The sequence below is a fragment of the Nicrophorus vespilloides genome, unplaced genomic scaffold, assembly GCF_001412225.1.
Source record: "Nicrophorus vespilloides isolate i.1.1-1 unplaced genomic scaffold, Nicve_v1.0, whole genome shotgun sequence".
Lineage (NCBI taxonomy): Eukaryota > Metazoa > Arthropoda > Insecta > Coleoptera > Silphidae > Nicrophorus > Nicrophorus vespilloides.
The window spans coordinates 11,468-28,479 of record NW_017099531.1 but is presented as its reverse complement, the minus strand read 5'-3'; the positions used below and the strand labels follow the sequence as shown (position 1 = coordinate 28,479).

The 17,012-nt window shown below is 33.2% G+C and overlaps 3 protein-coding genes across 4 annotated transcripts in view; 2 read left to right on the top strand and 1 right to left on the bottom strand.

The window, feature by feature from the left end:
* The window catches only part of LOC108564674 (transcription factor Sox-13), a 65,919-nt gene extending 61,948 nt beyond the window's left edge, over nt 1-3,971 (top strand). The window contains exons 5-7 of the mRNA XM_017923762.1: nt 2,228-2,452; nt 2,513-3,014; nt 3,078-3,971. Coding sequence (XP_017779251.1) covers nt 2,228-2,452; nt 2,513-3,014; nt 3,078-3,733 — 1,383 coding nt within the window. The 3' untranslated portion in view covers nt 3,734-3,971. The remainder of the gene's footprint in view (nt 1-2,227; nt 2,453-2,512; nt 3,015-3,077) is intronic.
* A 3,810-nt stretch (nt 3,972-7,781) lies between these two features.
* On the top strand, nt 7,782-13,948 carry LOC108564677 (alpha-N-acetylgalactosaminidase). Of its 2 annotated transcripts, none has more exons than XM_017923764.1 (8): nt 7,782-7,796; nt 7,859-8,106; nt 9,187-9,391; nt 12,413-12,587; nt 12,649-13,080; nt 13,210-13,407; nt 13,486-13,723; nt 13,794-13,948. In XM_017923764.1, the coding sequence occupies exons 3-8, from the start codon at nt 9,225-9,227 to the stop codon at nt 13,916-13,918; spliced, it is 1,335 nt and encodes a 444-aa protein (XP_017779253.1). In that variant the 5' UTR covers nt 7,782-7,796; nt 7,859-8,106; nt 9,187-9,224; the 3' UTR covers nt 13,919-13,948. The 2 variants fall into 2 exon arrangements, with proteins under 2 accessions (XP_017779253.1, XP_017779254.1); XM_017923765.1 differs by lacking the exon at nt 7,782-7,796 and having other exon boundaries at nt 7,923-7,934; nt 8,003-8,106.
* A 67-nt stretch (nt 13,949-14,015) lies between these two features.
* On the bottom strand, nt 14,016-16,940 carry LOC108564676 (protein arginine N-methyltransferase 1). Its single transcript, XM_017923763.1, has 7 exons — nt 16,588-16,940; nt 16,191-16,532; nt 15,695-15,813; nt 15,191-15,385; nt 14,723-15,137; nt 14,305-14,664; nt 14,016-14,204 (listed from the first exon to the last, which is right to left on the bottom strand). Exons 1-7 carry the CDS (start codon nt 16,595-16,597, stop codon nt 14,095-14,097), a joined length of 1,551 nt encoding a protein of 516 aa, XP_017779252.1. The 5' UTR covers nt 16,598-16,940; the 3' UTR covers nt 14,016-14,094.
* Nucleotides 16,941-17,012: the final 72 nt, after the last annotated feature.

Here is a 17,012-nt window from a genome sequence, read left to right as displayed (position 1 = left end):
TTTTTTAAAGGGGACTTGTCGAGCTTTTCTCAAAACCGCTTCTTCCAATGTTGTTTTTTAGTTCTCATCTGCTTCTTTCACTGAACCTGATCAAAAACCTGATTGGAGATTTCGTTTGGAAATTGGAACAATTATATTTATTGTAATTTAATTCCAATAAAACAGCGGTCGTGGTCGGGTTTTCATCGTTCAGAATCCAGTGGTGGATTTATATAACACGTGAAGGCTGTTGTTTCTCGCGGCCCATCATTCATTCAAGCAAACATTGTAAATCAGTCCGCCAGTTGCGCTCCACAGTTCCCAGTTCATAAAGTTAACACGAGTTTATTTGTTGGAATGGAACAGTCGAGTTGCTCTAATGCGTTCGAATTGTTCGATAATAAACAAAACTCTCCAGCAAGCATGTTTATATACGCATATTGAAACGTGCATTTATATTTATATACGTATATTACGTACATATTCTGTTATAATCTAGTTTTCTTCGGAGAATTCCTCGCGTTTATGTGATTTAGTTTTATTTCCATTCCATTCAGAAGCCAGCAGCGACGATGTGTAAATAAAAAGAAACCAGAAGCGGAAATAATAAAACGCCCACAATAAAAAAAATATACCAGGAATGATAACTAACATTATCTATATATAAATATATATAAATTAATATAAAGGAATATAAATAATTAACGGACTCAATTTTATTCTGCGATATTGGCTCCACATAAATGAGCATTCCACAATGAAGTATATTGTTTGTATACGATCCGTGTGTATTTGTGTGAACGAAAAATCTGGTTCGGATCAAATAAATCTATAGATCTTGTTGTTTGTAAGGATGCTGCACGCCCCGCCCCATCCGTTGCACATGTGGTTACCAGATGCGAAACCTCCGAGAAAACCGAACCAATTGTCTCTGGAAATTGAGGATCAATCAGAGGAACAACTGGGTTTTAACTTAATATACGCACCCAACAAGATATATGCACTTCCATCTATATACTACATACGCATATACACACACATATATATATATATATGTAAGAGATTCTTAGTGTTGACGTGCGGCTCTTCATAACTTTGATCTCTCTGCACTTCATTGGTTCACTTTATTCTTTATCGTTTCCCTGATCCATTATAAACTCTGCATCACGTCTGTTCACAGTTGACGTCTGCTTCGACTTTATGTGTCTCACGTGTGTTTATAGACCATCTCTTTTTAATTTTACACAGACACACATTCTTTTCTTCTTTCTTTTCGAACCGAACACCCTGTACATACATTTCACTCTGTGCCACCGCCGCCGCCGCCACCACCTCTCCACCGTTCCCTCGCGCCCCGAAACGAAACCGAAACCAAACGCAAAAAGAACAAGAGTCCCGGCATTCTCTCGCTATAATTCAGAACAAGAAAAGTAGCAGCAATTCTTCTTCACCTTCTTGAATGAAAAGTTAAAAATATATGTATTTATAAAGCGGCTTGTACTTTCGGAAGAATGTAAACAGGAATTAAAAAAAAAGCGATGGAGCGGCGGCAGAAATTGATGTCTCCGTTGCGGAAAGTTGAATGAAAGATCAACTAAATTGTTAACGCAGCTTGTTGTTTAGTTGGTCGAGTAATTAACATACACCGGAAGTGATACATCATGTCGTAATAATGACCAACACCAGAATATCTGCTTTCGTGCTGCTTTTATTCCACTGCCAACCGCCGCTACTATCACTGTCTCCGGCAATCCTTTTCCAACGCTAATGCGGCTCCCTAAATAATATTTTGTCTTTCATCTAATAATATTAATTAATTAACACGTTGCGTAATCAAAGCACTCACGCATACACACCAACAACAGAAGGATGAGAAAAAAAACCTACATGTATATAACATATATATATAAATGTGTGCGTGTATATATAACATATATATATACATATATATATATATATTGCAGTGCTTGTGGAAGTTGCACTGAATGGAAGATAAAATTGGCTCGGTGCCGACATATATTTAGTTACAGTAGGCGGTTTGGCAACCTGCAAATACTTAAGAAAAAGACAGAGAGTGTAACAGATGGACAATTTTCAAATGTATCTGCGTAAAAACAAACAAAAAATAAATAACTCGATATTAAGAATATTTCCTTCGAGTCGACGGCGACGGCGACGACCACAAAGTTTATTAAGATGAGCAAATAATATAATGGTACGTTATTTTTGTTTGTCTTCTTGTTTGCAGCAACAGCAAAGCGTAAACGAGGCCCAGAAGCAGGAAGATCTTCAGAGACGACAGCAGGAACAAGTGCTGCACCATCAGCAGAAGCTGCAGGAGCTGCAGGGTCAGATCACAGCACAGTATGCGGCATCCGGCGCGATGGGACCGCAGAGTCTCATGTTCTTACCATTTTTGGAACAATTGCGCGGCATGCAGCCATCAGTCACAAAATCTGTTGTAAACAATCACGTAAGCACTTGTTTAATTCGAGTGGAGCATGTGTATCGAACTAAAAAGAATTATTTGCAGTTGCTTCCTCCGCAAGTCCCCAGTTGGATTTCAACAACAGCGCATCTAGCTCAGATGTCAGTGACCGCGGCGGCGGCGGCGGAGAAACAACACTCATCGCCTCCACGTCGCACTCCTTCGCCATCGCCAACACCAGCTGATCCCGATGCTCCTCTGAATCTGAGTAAACCGAAATCATCAAGCTCAGGATCGGCTGGCTCGAGTCCACACAACACTCCAGTCAGCATACAGAGCGAACAGCCAGTTGCTGCCACCGTACCAAAATTGCTTCCTGCAAATCTCATCATGCCAAGAACAGCATTTCTTCCGTACGCAGGATTACCGCCTCAATTCAGTCCCCTGCCAGCGAACAATGATCGGCTTAAGCATTCGAAAGATTCGATGTCGCAAGACAAGCAGCCTCACTTCCCTATGCATATGTACGGCATGCCGACACCGCCGCACCATTCAAAAAGGGACGAATTAACAGGAAAAGAGGAAGCCGATTTTATGGCCGCATGCAGTAAGTACCACAACGCAAAGAGAATATTATCGATGACTAACGATTGGCATTACAATGTTTCAGTTTGGGGAGGAACAGATTCAGCTTACAAGTTAAACGAAGAATCGAATGAGAAGGCCAAGATAGTGAGGCAACAACCGAAACGTGATAATGAGAACAAGCCGCACATAAAGAGACCCATGAATGCGTTCATGGTCTGGGCAAAAGATGAACGGCGAAAGATTTTGAAGGCGTGCCCGGATATGCACAATTCCAACATATCTAAGATACTTGGTGCGCGGTGGAAGGCAATGTCGAACGGTGAGAAGCAGCCGTACTACGAGGAACAGTCAAGATTGTCAAAACTTCACATGGAGAAGCATCCGGACTACAGGTACAGGCCAAGGCCGAAGCGCACCTGCATCGTCGATGGCAAGAAGATGAGGATCTCCGAATACAAAACATTGATGCGTCAGAGACGGCAGGAAATGAGGCAGCTTTGGTGTCGCGACGGCACAGAGATGAGCTTTCTGTCGAACAACTCAGATTTGACATCGCCAACAGCATCAGCGTCTGGACGTCCGACACTCTCTCCGCCTCTAGGCTTGATGAACGGTGCCGGACCCAGCACCGACAGTTACTACTACCCGCATGACAGTGTTTCCCCAGATGCTATAAATTTCTCGCATGAACATGCTTCCTCGACATATGATTCTAGTCCCAGACACGATGACGACTGAGCCTGGGTTAACAGGGAAGGAGCTTTCCCTAGGTATTAGAAAAATTTACTTCGAAAAATCATACTCGAATTTTTATCATGACAAGTATTTATATGCTGTTTATAATCAAAGCAAAGGGAAAAAAAGTGTTAAAATAGAAAGCTGTCTAAATTCAGTGTGCCATTTTTTTTTATTATTTTTTTTTTTTTTAATAAATGTGAACTTTTGATCTCTCGGAAAACAGAGGAACTTTTTATTAAATTTACTTTATAATAACTTTATATTGGTGTTGTAGTTGTATTGTTATGTAGATATAAATCAAGTTATTTATTATATTTTAGTTTCTAGATTTTCGTTATTATTTTTTTTAATTATTATTAATAATTTGTAAATGTATGTAAAATTATTTCTTACGTTATTTACGTTCTTGAATTGCATTAATTGCAGTAAATCGGCTAAATAAGTGAATTCAACAAAACAAACTACTCTTCTGTTCCCAGTGAAAAATACAAATGTGCAATGGTTATTATATTATTTGTTCTCAACTGTTGATGTTTTAATATTTTAATTAAGAGCCAGTACTTTAAGTTATATTTATTTTCGACACAATTACATCTATATGTTTTTTTTTCCGCGTATTTGTATAAAACTGTTAAGAATACGATACAATATACTTAGACGTAAACACTATTTATAATTATAATTGAGAGATGTATATAGTACCTAGTTGAAAACAACAAAATATATAGTTAGTGAGTTACATTAGTCTCTCGAAAAAAAAAATGCCATTCAGTTTACAATATATATGTAAATATTAAACAAACAAACAACAATAAAAGCATATACATTTTTTCGCATGCCCAACACTACAATACAATTTAATGAATGTATGTTTCACTGCATCTACTACTTATATGCAGTTATATCGATATCGTCAGTCATTTTTATTTAATAAAATTGTGATACCTGTAAATTTATAGGTAATCTTGTAGTTGAAAAAATTTTATGTAGTATTGTGTAGAGACACACACACAATATGAACTATAATGGTCAGATGCATATAGCATTTAAAATATTCCATAATGCATAATATATAGGGCTAGTGAATGTTTATAATACCACTATCAATGTAAATTAACTAAATATAAGTATTGTATATCATGTCATATATCAGAATACAAATGTTTAGGTCTAGGCTCACTGTTTATTGTGCCAAATTAAAACAAATAAATGCAAAAATTGTACAAATTTCTCATTGTCATTATTTATACACATTTATATTTTTTCAGGAATTATACATACATTAGAATGCACAACAATACCTCGCAAATACTATATAATACAGTTTGATATTTTCAAAACAAACTACATCTTATTTGAACATAATAAAAATAAATCAACAACACAACACAACACTAAAACACGGTTGTTTACTAAATTTCTTAAATGAGGGGTATAATCTATGGACATTACATTTACATTGAATTGTAAATATTTAGAGGAGGACCTCTAAATAAATAAATTGCTCCTCGGGCCTCTCAAGTGCTTAATCCACCAATGGTTTATATACTAGGTCTACTAGTATATTTGGTTACCAACATTTCGATATGATCAAATATTATTAAATAATTTAAACACGATTCGTAAATCATGAAAATCATTTTTTGTTAATCAGAAAATAATTTATAATTCTTTTGTTTTCTTATGAAAGAAAATTATTTGCAAGTTTTGCCAGCTCTTTTGGTGATTAAATCATAAATTCTAGAACAACTAAACATGACCATGATCCATAACTACATTATTTTCGTCAAGTTTTGTTTTTTTCCACAGATTTATCATTGGAATATATCTTATGCATAGATATGTATTGGAGGACGGCCTTTTGTATATGTTTTTTCCAATTTGGTTCACAATTAAATTCAAACTTGAGACCTTTATGTTAGAAATCCAGAAATTAATGGTAATTAGGTAGTTACATCATAGGCAACTTAATGTACATGTAAACTAATTTAAATTTAAATAATTTTAGCTTTATAATTTCAATATATATGATGTAAATTATTATTTAAATTAATGCTTTTATGAAACTTAATAACCTTATCAGCTAATAAACATATTATAATCTTAATTTAATATTAATTTATCAATAAATAAATTATTAATACTAGTATGGAGGAGGCGCCACTGATATTAATAAAGAAAATGTATTAAACTATTACTCAACAAATATGAAAAACTAAATAACAACCATAAAGTTTTTTTGTTGTTGTTGTATATATTGCTAATTATCATAAGCGGCAAATTATCAAAGATTTTTCGTAATTAATTACAAAACAATAAAAATTTAAATATTCGCCTTGTTTTGGCATAACCTAATTTTTCAACTTCTCAATGAAGGCCGTGACCAACGAGATCGAAAGTTATTTTGTTATATCCTTGTATAGTTTCAAGTTTAACTGATTGAGAACATCAATTATCTCTCGTTCAAGAATTCCTCAAGCGACACACCAATTAGTTGAACATCATAGCTTTGTTATTTCCAATTACAAATTCAGATTTTTTTTTCAACAAGTTGTAAATTCGCTTGAATGCGGTCGCATCACCAAATTCAGCATTAGCTTCTTCCAAGAAAAAAAAATAATTGCCGACGTTTCTGATGAAATTAACATACATCGACTACATACTTCGCATGTTTGCAATAATGATTTATCTCCTATAACGGAAAAGATTATTATATTGACGTGTGAATCCAACGAAATGTGTCCAATTTTTCATAGTGGAAACTGATAAATTTATACTGACTAAATAAAACTATTGGAATAATTACAAAATCGTTTCTTTTTACGATGAAACAGAAGTGGATTTTATACAAATGTTAGTAATAAAATCAATTGTAACCATGGCAACTATTAGTTAAACTAATTATGGGCAACCCATATATTAGTAATCCAATTTGGTAGACTTTTACGTCCAGAAATTGTACAGTCAGAAACTAACAACTATTCGACTTTTTTTACGCATGCTTTTAGGTAGTAGATACTAAATGTATCTCACGTACCATCTTTATCTATGACAACTCTTTAGACTCTTTATTCTTTCAAGCTCCATCGTCAATAGAAAAACATGTAACTCAAACTTAATTCAAACATTTCATACATATATACTTTTATTTAACTAAATAGATACAAACTTACAAATAGTTCTTACTCAAGGACTAAAATCTCATATTTTGAATAGTGCTAAATATGAATCATTTATTAACATTTATACATGTTTTTTTTATAGAAATCTTATTGTTAGTGCAATACAATAGGCAATTAAAAATATTTTAATAAATACAGTATTTTCCAGAAATATATGTTTGTTTTTTACGATATTGTATTGTATGCATTATTTATATATATATCTTATTTTAGTATACGGCAGGTCGTTTATTTTTTAATTAGTTTTCATTATTAATACATGCTTATATATTTTTTCACTTTTATTAGTAATAATACAAATTTGTATTATATATATATACATACATCTACATTTTTATTAACTGTAACTTAAAAATAATACAGGTTGTCCGATAACATGCGAAATGTGTATTCTTTCGGTGAAAACCAGTTATGCCATTCGGTGTGTGTTTTCTGTAAGATGGTGAAGCAGTGTTCGTTTAAGTCTACTTAATAAAATATAGATAAATAATGTAAGCATACGAAATACAATATTTTCGTAATTTAAGTGGACCGAGAGAAGAGACAAGTATGTTAGAATTATTTTCTCGCATGGTAGCAAACTGTATAAAATGAAAGCAACCAGACTCACCCGTAATACGTAACAATTTATTCGGTTCAGTTTCTTAGGGCAAAAAAATTTAAATAGCGACGCCCGCATTTGAATGCAATCGTAACGATTGTCAATATATCTAACTGATAATTCGTATTTTGAAAGAGATTTATCGATTTTCATGAATATTGAGACATGCCAATGTAATTTGTATTTGTGCTTGCAAATATAATTTGTAATTTGTTTATGTGTCAGTTGGGTAAAAGAAGAAAAAGAAAGAAAAGAAAAAAATGTAAATAGATATAAGAAAGTATTATTGCGGATGGAATTTTCTAAAAGATAAATGTAATTAATATAAATATGCAATTATAGGTTCCAGAGTAGAGGCCGTGGTTTCTACTCCTGGTGATGATGATGTTATACATTCCGTGCGATATAGTGAAATCTTGTAAGATTTTTTTGAGATGAACGTGCTCTTAAAGTTGAGTGAGTTTTTCGTCATTTGGTTCTTGGCAGAGTTACGTTGCGGACGTTTCTTGGCCACTGACCGTGGGTGTTCACTTTTACCTCCGCTCATTTTAAAGACTCCAAGCCCGCATCACATTATTATTATTACCAAGGTAAATATACTTTTGTCAGTGTTGTATAATGATGGTCTGCGTTGCGTAATTTAAGTAATTATTATCGGATTTATATATTAAAGTGTACGCAAAAATTTCGCTCTCGAATTCCTATCGCGAGTCGCACATTGTGTTCATTTCTTTTTTTTTATTTGCATTTGCTTTCGACATCTCTTAATAATACATTGCCGCAGTTTGAATTAACTGTATTTGTTTTAGAAATGATGTATTTATATGCTAAGTCGGTATGGTACAGCGAAATAAATGGGGCATTGGGTGAAAGTGAGGCTGATTGTATGATTGCAGAAAGAAAAAAAAGAGAATAAACACGCTATTTTACATGTATAAAGTGTTTACACATTCAATAATACAGTATTAAAAATTTCAATTATTGTTATTTCAATTTAATTGTTTGTTATTTGATTAGTTATATACAATTGTAAGCGAATACTCAACAAAATCTAAAATGAAAGAGTAATTTTATCCGTTCGATTCGTATTAGAAAATTCGATCTGCACGGTAACGTTAACGTTATTAAATGAATCTGTATCTAACAGATAGGTCAAGGCTCATATCCTCTGCTCCAGTGAAGAATAGATGCACATTCGCAAGTAATATCTATGAATTACATTCGTTTTTTTTTACTTCAATCTCTCAGTGGCGTAACAGGGAAAATTATCGAAATTTCGTTTAGATCAGATGCTCGGACATGCAACGGTATTGCGAAATTCCTCGTTCATGCAACGTCAATTATAATTATAGCGAAAGAACTTTTGTACCGACGAAACTACAAACAAAAAAAAAAACAAAACAATAAAAAAAAAAAACGATTAAACTTGTTCTATCACTAAAAGCTTTCAAATTTGAACATGACATTTAAGCAGAACGGTGTTACATCAATATAAAGCAGAATATGTTATAATTCTACGATACCAAAAAAAAAAATGGTAATTAAGAACGCGGACGCAAAACTCCTTTATTATTATTATGATGATTATTATTTATGATTCTCAAGGTTATTGACTCGGCGTTATGCTGCTATTATTAACGTACTTTTTTTTTGTTTCTTCTCTCTTTAAGGTTATTCAAAAAGTCATCGAACAGCGAGTGTTATTAAGATGTCTCACCTATGGACTATAGGCGGAAGTACAGTGTTCTTATGTTTAATACAATGTATAGTGTCGCTGGAAAATGGATTGGCGAGAACGCCACCAATGGGATGGTTGGCCTGGGAGCGTTTCCGATGCAACACTGACTGCAAAAATGATCCAGAAAATTGTATAAGGTAAACGCCGCATTTCATTAACTAATAATTGTCTATGCCTATCCTCAGTTTAGGATATGTAACTCACCAGAAAATTACAGTTATTATGGCTCAAATCGAATGGTGAACATTCAGTTTCGAAGTGTAGCTCTTTAGAAACTACGAAATTACTAAACACATGACATTATTAAATCCCGCGCTTCGCGTTTCTCTAATTACAGCTGCAATTAGTATTTTGGCATTTCCAGTGAGAAATTTCCATTTCTAACGTTTCTTTATTTATTTATTTTTTCTTTTAAATCTATACCGTTTTTCCGCTAGCATGCGATCCAATACTTAATCTGGATACCGTATAAGGAATTATGTAGATCTTTTAAATTACCGAAAAAAAAAAAGTAACCCAGATTTCCTTATACAGCGATATTCAAAATACCAGTTATTTGCATTACGAAATACGAACGGCAGGTCACGACGTTTCCTCCGATACTTAAATTAAAAACTCATCTTCGTCTCGATTTAATTATCATTTCCAATAACACACATGTGATATTTCTCTAATCTGAAGATATAATCTAAGATTGCACGTCTTAATGGAATCCGACGTTAACATCAAAATAAATATATAGCAGCCGCTCGCTTTCAGACCATTGAATAATCTGGTCGTTTGCTTAATTTAAACAATCTTCTCTCGTCATTTCGACATTTATTGCATTAATTTTCTTTAATATCCTTGGGATTCCTCTACACGTAATTTCAATTCTTCAATCATTTTTTTATTTTAAATTATAATTTTCACATAATTAATTTTCCTGTATTTTTTTTCTCTCTATCCATCTCGTTGTTCCAGCCGACGAACTTTGATATTTTGCAATTGTTTATAAAAGTCCATAAAAATATGAACGGTATGCAAATATCTATCAAATGATATAATAAAATAGGAGACGTTTTATTTAAAATTCTAAATCATGGTCACAACAGAATTCGGTGGTAACAATGCAAGCAAGCCAAATACTCGACTCTGGCGGCGGATATATGTAGAAAGGTAAACGGATATTAGCAAACGCTTGGAGCAAATTAGTTCTGAATTAGACTCAGCTCAGAAATGCACCGACAACACGAATTATTTCCTCGCGCAATCAAACTAGATCTTGGAAATACCAAACAACCAAAATGTAATTGGAAGATATCGTTTTGCTTCAAGGGATCGGTACACGTAATACGTATTAAAAATGTATATTATTGAACACAATAACGCTACTGTTTGAATACAATAGGTTATTATTCCAATATGTGTTTCGTTTAAAAAATTATTAATACATTATACAAAATGTTGGAAATTAATGAATATAACCAAAAAAAAAAAACGGATGCTGTCGCCAAATTATGCGCATTCTTTATAGATACATCAAATTTATTAATATATTACCATAAGAATAGCACAAACAGGAATTTAATACATAAACAACTTTATTATCTAAATGTAAAAAATAGTAACTAAGCATCATAAATAAATTATTTGTTAGTTTTCATAATTTTCATTTTTCAGCAGCAATAGTTTTTTTTTAAATTTAATGAACCAACAACTTTATTATATAACCTGCATTACGTACTAGATGAAGGTCTAAAATGTATTTTCTTTAGTTGATGAATGGGCATTTAAATTAATCTTCCACAAATTATGTATTATTGTGTAATATACCCATTGGTAATTAACAATTGAGGAAGACAAAGGAAAACTATGGACAATGCTATTTTATTCTCTATGGTATGATTTCGAAGATATTACGATATTTAACGACATACTTAATGTTTGCGTAAATATTGAATGCATTTAATTACAGAATAAATGATGAAATTGTACCAATTTTCATTATACTAAAATAAAACGATTATTAGTTACATCATATTTGTAGTAATTCAATTTCCTGACAGTACTTTCATATTTGTGTACGATTATCAAACAAATGTGGTATAGTTATCAAGATACAGTACAATTTTATGTACTTATGTACATATATAAGAGTTGTTAAATTTATTATAACCTTCAAAATTATATAATAATCAAATATTTTTTAAAAATAAATAAAAACAATCTACAATTATCTACATATTTACAGCATACGAATAAGAATGAATTATTCAAAAGTAAAAGTAATCACTTTCATTTAACACTGCATTTTATTTTTTTCAACGTTATGTTCATCGGTACGTGTAATGTTATTTAAATCTATATATTCTTACTATAATCTAAATCACATATATTCATTTTTCAATATGAATAATATTCAATTCATTTCTTAGAAATATATGTATATATATACATAGTATATAATTGTTTGATTATGATTGTTTTAATAATACGCTAAAATAGTTTCTTATCTGAATATCAATTAATTCATATAAAATATTTGGTTGCTGACAAAATATTATGTCTTTAGATTTATTTTTATATTGTGAATTCTTGTCTTTGCGAAGATCATGGTCAACGTGTGTGATGTTCTGAGTATTTAAATACGATGACTTACCTAAACGATGAACCATTGATATCAGTATACTGCTCAGAAACCGGAGATTATATTTCACTTTACATTACAGTTTATCTTGTAATATAACGAACTTATTTAGTTACAGTTTTGTTCGTAGATTTACTTAAATCTGCGAATAAGTCACTTTCTATTAAACGTGATCGTAGGAATTCTTGAGAATGTCGTTTTAATTATTGCTCATGCCTATAATTCTCAAAAGAAAATAACATACAAATTAAGCAATATTTGAGTTGTTACGTGGTTTTATAATTGCATTCGCGTGAAAATAATAAAATTCAATTTGTCGTTAACTTATTCTCCACGATTAAGGGATAAAACGAGTCGAGAAAGTTGTAGCTACCGTTCAATCAACTTTCTATGAAACAGTTCTGTTTCAACAGATAAATAAGTTCAAGCCTTATTCGAAGTTTCGCTGGTTCTTGCATTGAAACATGATTTCTTATTTCCTAACGTAAATTATTGTTATTATTATTATTATTCTTTGTTACAATTAAAGTGAGAGATTATTCCGAACGATGGCCGACTTGGTTGTGTCCGAGGGATACGCAGCAGCCGGTTACGAGTACATCAATGTGGATGACTGTTGGCTAGAAAAAGAACGAAGTCCTACTGGTCAATTGGTAGCGGATCGCGCAAGGTTTCCTAGAGGAATCAAATCACTATCAGACTACGTAAGTATTGCTGCAGGCGTTTAATTTAAATTGTACATTAAACAACATAAAAAATATATAGATTCATTCTAAAGGATTGAAATTCGGCATTTACGAAGATTATGGCAATTACACGTGCGCCGGATATCCCGGCGTACTAGGATATCTGCAAACGGACGCTGAAACATTCGCATCTTGGGACGTGGATTACGTAAAGTTGGATGGTTGTTATGCTCATCCGAGCGATATGGACCGAGGATATCCAGAGTTCGGGTTCAACCTGAATCAAACCGGAAAGGCTATGATCTACTCGTGCTCGTGGCCGGTGTATCAAATATACGCGGGAATGCAACCCAACTACAGTTCCATCATCCAACATTGTAATCTGTGGAGGAACTTCGACGATATCCAAGATTCATGGGCTAGCGTCGAAAGTATAATTGATTATTATGGTAATAATCAAGATCTTGTGGTGCCAAACGCCGGACCGGGACATTGGAATGACCCAGATATGGTGAGCATCTATCTGACCGTTCCATTTATTCAAATTGTGAAACCAATCATATAACTGTAATTCGTCGCAGTTTAAAATCTATATTATTCAATCTTCACGCGGAACGTTAATTACTTTTTTCTCTTTCAGTTAATCATAGGTAATTTCGGGTTGAGTTACGAACAAAGTAAAACGCAAATGGCAATTTGGGCGATCCTCGCCGCCCCGCTGCTGATGTCTGTGGATTTGCGCACCATCCGACCAGAGTATAAAGCGATTCTGCAAAATAAAAAAATCATTGCCGTCGATCAAGATCCCTTGGGCATTCAAGGCAGGCGAATCTACAAGGTAAACGTTTTATGCAATCCGTTTTGTCGGATTCCAAATGATTCGTTAATACGTACATAATAACGCATTAATTTGCAGCATAAGGGAATAGAAATTTGGTCGAGACCGATCACGCCGCTATTCCAAAACTATTTCTCCTATGCTATTGCATTTGTGAATAGAAGGACCGATGGAACCCCATCTGATGTCGCCGTAACATTGAAGGAATTAGGTTTGACTTCTCCGACCGGCTACAAAGTAATGGATTTGTACGAGGATGTTGACTACGGTGTCCTGACGCCCCAAACCAAAATTAAAGTGAAAGTGAACCCATCTGGTAAACAAATCTACATTCTAAATATATATATATACACACACGTATTCACATTTAACATTTTAATTTACAGGCGTTGTTATTTTGCGTGGTGACGTGCAACCGGATTACAACCGAAGACTTCCTTTCTACACCACGCAGAAAACCGTATACAATCCATTAAATCAAGTATTCAGAGTGAGGACGAATGGATTCTAGCTTGTAGACACACTGTGCGAAATAAAACAAAACATACGTACATACATCATTCTTAGTACATAGCACGTTTTATTTAAGTTAAATGATTACAATTCAGTTTTGGAAAATGTATTGTTATGGAATAAGTGTTGTTTGTTCATGTCTATTATAATAATATTTTTTTATTTTGTATAAAATCAATCTAAACTATATTTATATTTGTTACCATTAATCTCGATAGTGATTGTTAAACCTCTGACGTTCTTGACGTTTCTGAAACTTACAAGTGTTCCTTCTAATATCTCACCTGTAACATAGGAAATTTGCATTTTATACAACATCGTATAATATAATTAGCTTAATTAGATATGTATGTATTTTTTTTTTTTGTTGTAAATAAGATTTACCTTCTTTGACCTCGATCGGGGTTTTTAAATAAAATACAGTTTGTTTCCAATGGGTGCTCTTACAATGCGGGCCTGTGGAGAAAGAGACGGGATTTTCTAGCTCAAAAAATGTATCGAAGTATCCGGCAAGAGAAGTTATCGTCGATGTTTTCGTTATCTTCAATTTGAAATTAGCTGAAAAATTCGGCGTGTTCGTGTTGCACGTTTGCAAATCGATTTCTGTTAGAACGCTCGGCTCGGACACAACATTATCCATTGGCACAGTTTCAATATTAGCCTCGCTAATTATATCCGACTTCATACATGACATGTTGAATCCGTAAACGTCGTCCCAAAAATTGATCAGACCATTGTATCTTTCTGCAAATATTTAAATATATCATTATTAATTTAATAACATCCATCTGATGCAATTTACCTAAATCTGAGCAAGCAACCAAATTGATGTTACACCTATTGGGCAATATAAGTCCTCCAGGTTTTAGATGATTATCACGAGCGTATATGACCGTATCCAGCATTCCCTCAAACAGCAGGAAGTAACCCATCCATTCCGATATGATAATGTCGACTTTATTTTCAGGAAGCTCGACATTTTCTAATCTACCGTGAAGCAACGTGATTTTGTCGTCCAGTTTGTTTTCTCTAATTATGTCCATAGCCTTGAACAAAACCTCCGACATGTCAATTCCAATTACCTTTTTCGCCTCAGCCTTAGCGGCAAACATCGATAAGATGCTTGTACCACAACCAACGTCCAGAACCGTTTTGTCTTTGAAGGAATTAACATTCTTCAAAATAGCATCTCTGTAACTCTCGGTACGAACGGTGTCCTACAAACATTCAGTAAAAAAATAAATTTTATTTGTGAATAAATATATCTTACGCTTAGCATTTCGTGGTGTATGCCGTAATGAGAATACGAATTAAAATATTCACTGTCCAAAGAAACTGGCACATCTCCGACGCTGGAAGGCAATACGATTTCCGAATCTCCAGCTTCCACTATATTTCTAGTAACAGTTTTCATTGTGTCAATATCGTCCTTGGCATTCTGCAGCATCGAATCCTTTTGCCTCAACTAAAATTTTGGAATATATGAAATGGGTCTATATCGAAATCCCGACAACCATAATCCCGACTGTATCAAAATCCAGACAACCATAATCCCGACTATATCCGCTCTGGCATAATTTAAAAATGTTATTGTTGAAATTTTCGATATAGCCGAGATTTTGATATAGTCGGGATTATGGTTGATATGCTTGATTTCGATTGCCACCGATCTAGAATGACCATTAACACCAGGAACTGTTTTTCCATTCACACACGGTGAAGTGAGTTTATATTACTTGTATCAATCCGGGGTCCTTGGTCCATGCATATTTACCTGTATCGTCAAGTCTTGAATTTGTCGCTGCAAATCGGAATACGTGATGTTACTAATAGGAGTTTTTCCATCGATTGCATAATGCGGTGTAGATGGTGTACTTCCAAGATCATCAAAATCTGGAAGGAAAGTCTGGTACAGATTTTATTCATGGCATTTTAAATTATTGCAAAATCATATCCCCTTATTTAAATTGCAAAAAAAAATGTCATTGACCTTGTCATCTAATAAATGCAGATTGGAATGTAATAAATTACATCAGTTCCAAATGTCAGATTTAAAGAATCAACAAATAAATCATGCTAAAATTAATTAATTACTTTTGAAGAATGTCTTTGTAAATATAAACAATCTAGTAAAACATTAAAGAAGCAACTAACAAAAATAATTCTCACATATTCACAATTAAATACTTTTTAAAAGCAATGCTACAATGATTTTCTATATCTGCTTAGAGTAAAATGAATACATAAAACCTATACATAATTAAACATACCATACATTAACCAAGATTCCATATCACCAGATTTCAAATAGTCATCACTGGACCATAATGCAGTTTGAGACTGCAATAAACTATCAGCGGTAGGTTTACATTTCCTAATGTAATTGATCATTTTGATATACGAATAACAATCCATGTTATACTTGCTTTTCAGATACAGCAAATCAAAATTATGTTCCACCCGACAATGGTCCATAGCCACAGCTATAGTCAAAAACTGAGATGTGCAGAATAAGCAAGTTGTTTGTTCACCACTTATTTCCATTTCATCCCATCCATCAGAATCTTCATTCTCAATATCCATGTTTGGTTCCAATGCAACAACCGATTTTTCTGCAAATTTAAATTATTAGAATAATTGTAAATTAAAGAAAATTTGTGATATTACCGTTCTCCATATTTTCAAATTTAAAAACACGTGTAGATTATTATTGTATCCTTATAGGTTAGATCTCCAAATTTACTTCTAGCTGCGTTCGTTAACACTTGCAGAGGTTCATTATTTATTGAATATATGCAAGTTATTGATTTATGATTTGGATTCACCAATACACTGTCGATTCGTTTCCACTTTATTATTGTTAATTTTAAAATAAGAATACATAAAGTATCAACTATAAAATATTTAAAAACCTGGCAACCAAATTTACTACACAAAACAGAAAACAATCATAGCAGACTAAACAATGGATAGCCTTGATTCAACTATTCTGTCGAGCCTATGATTAATTCCTGAATTACTGACATGGGCTAAAAATTACTCAATTCGTATTAAGCATCATTCAATGAAATACTTTCATTTACAAATAAGAT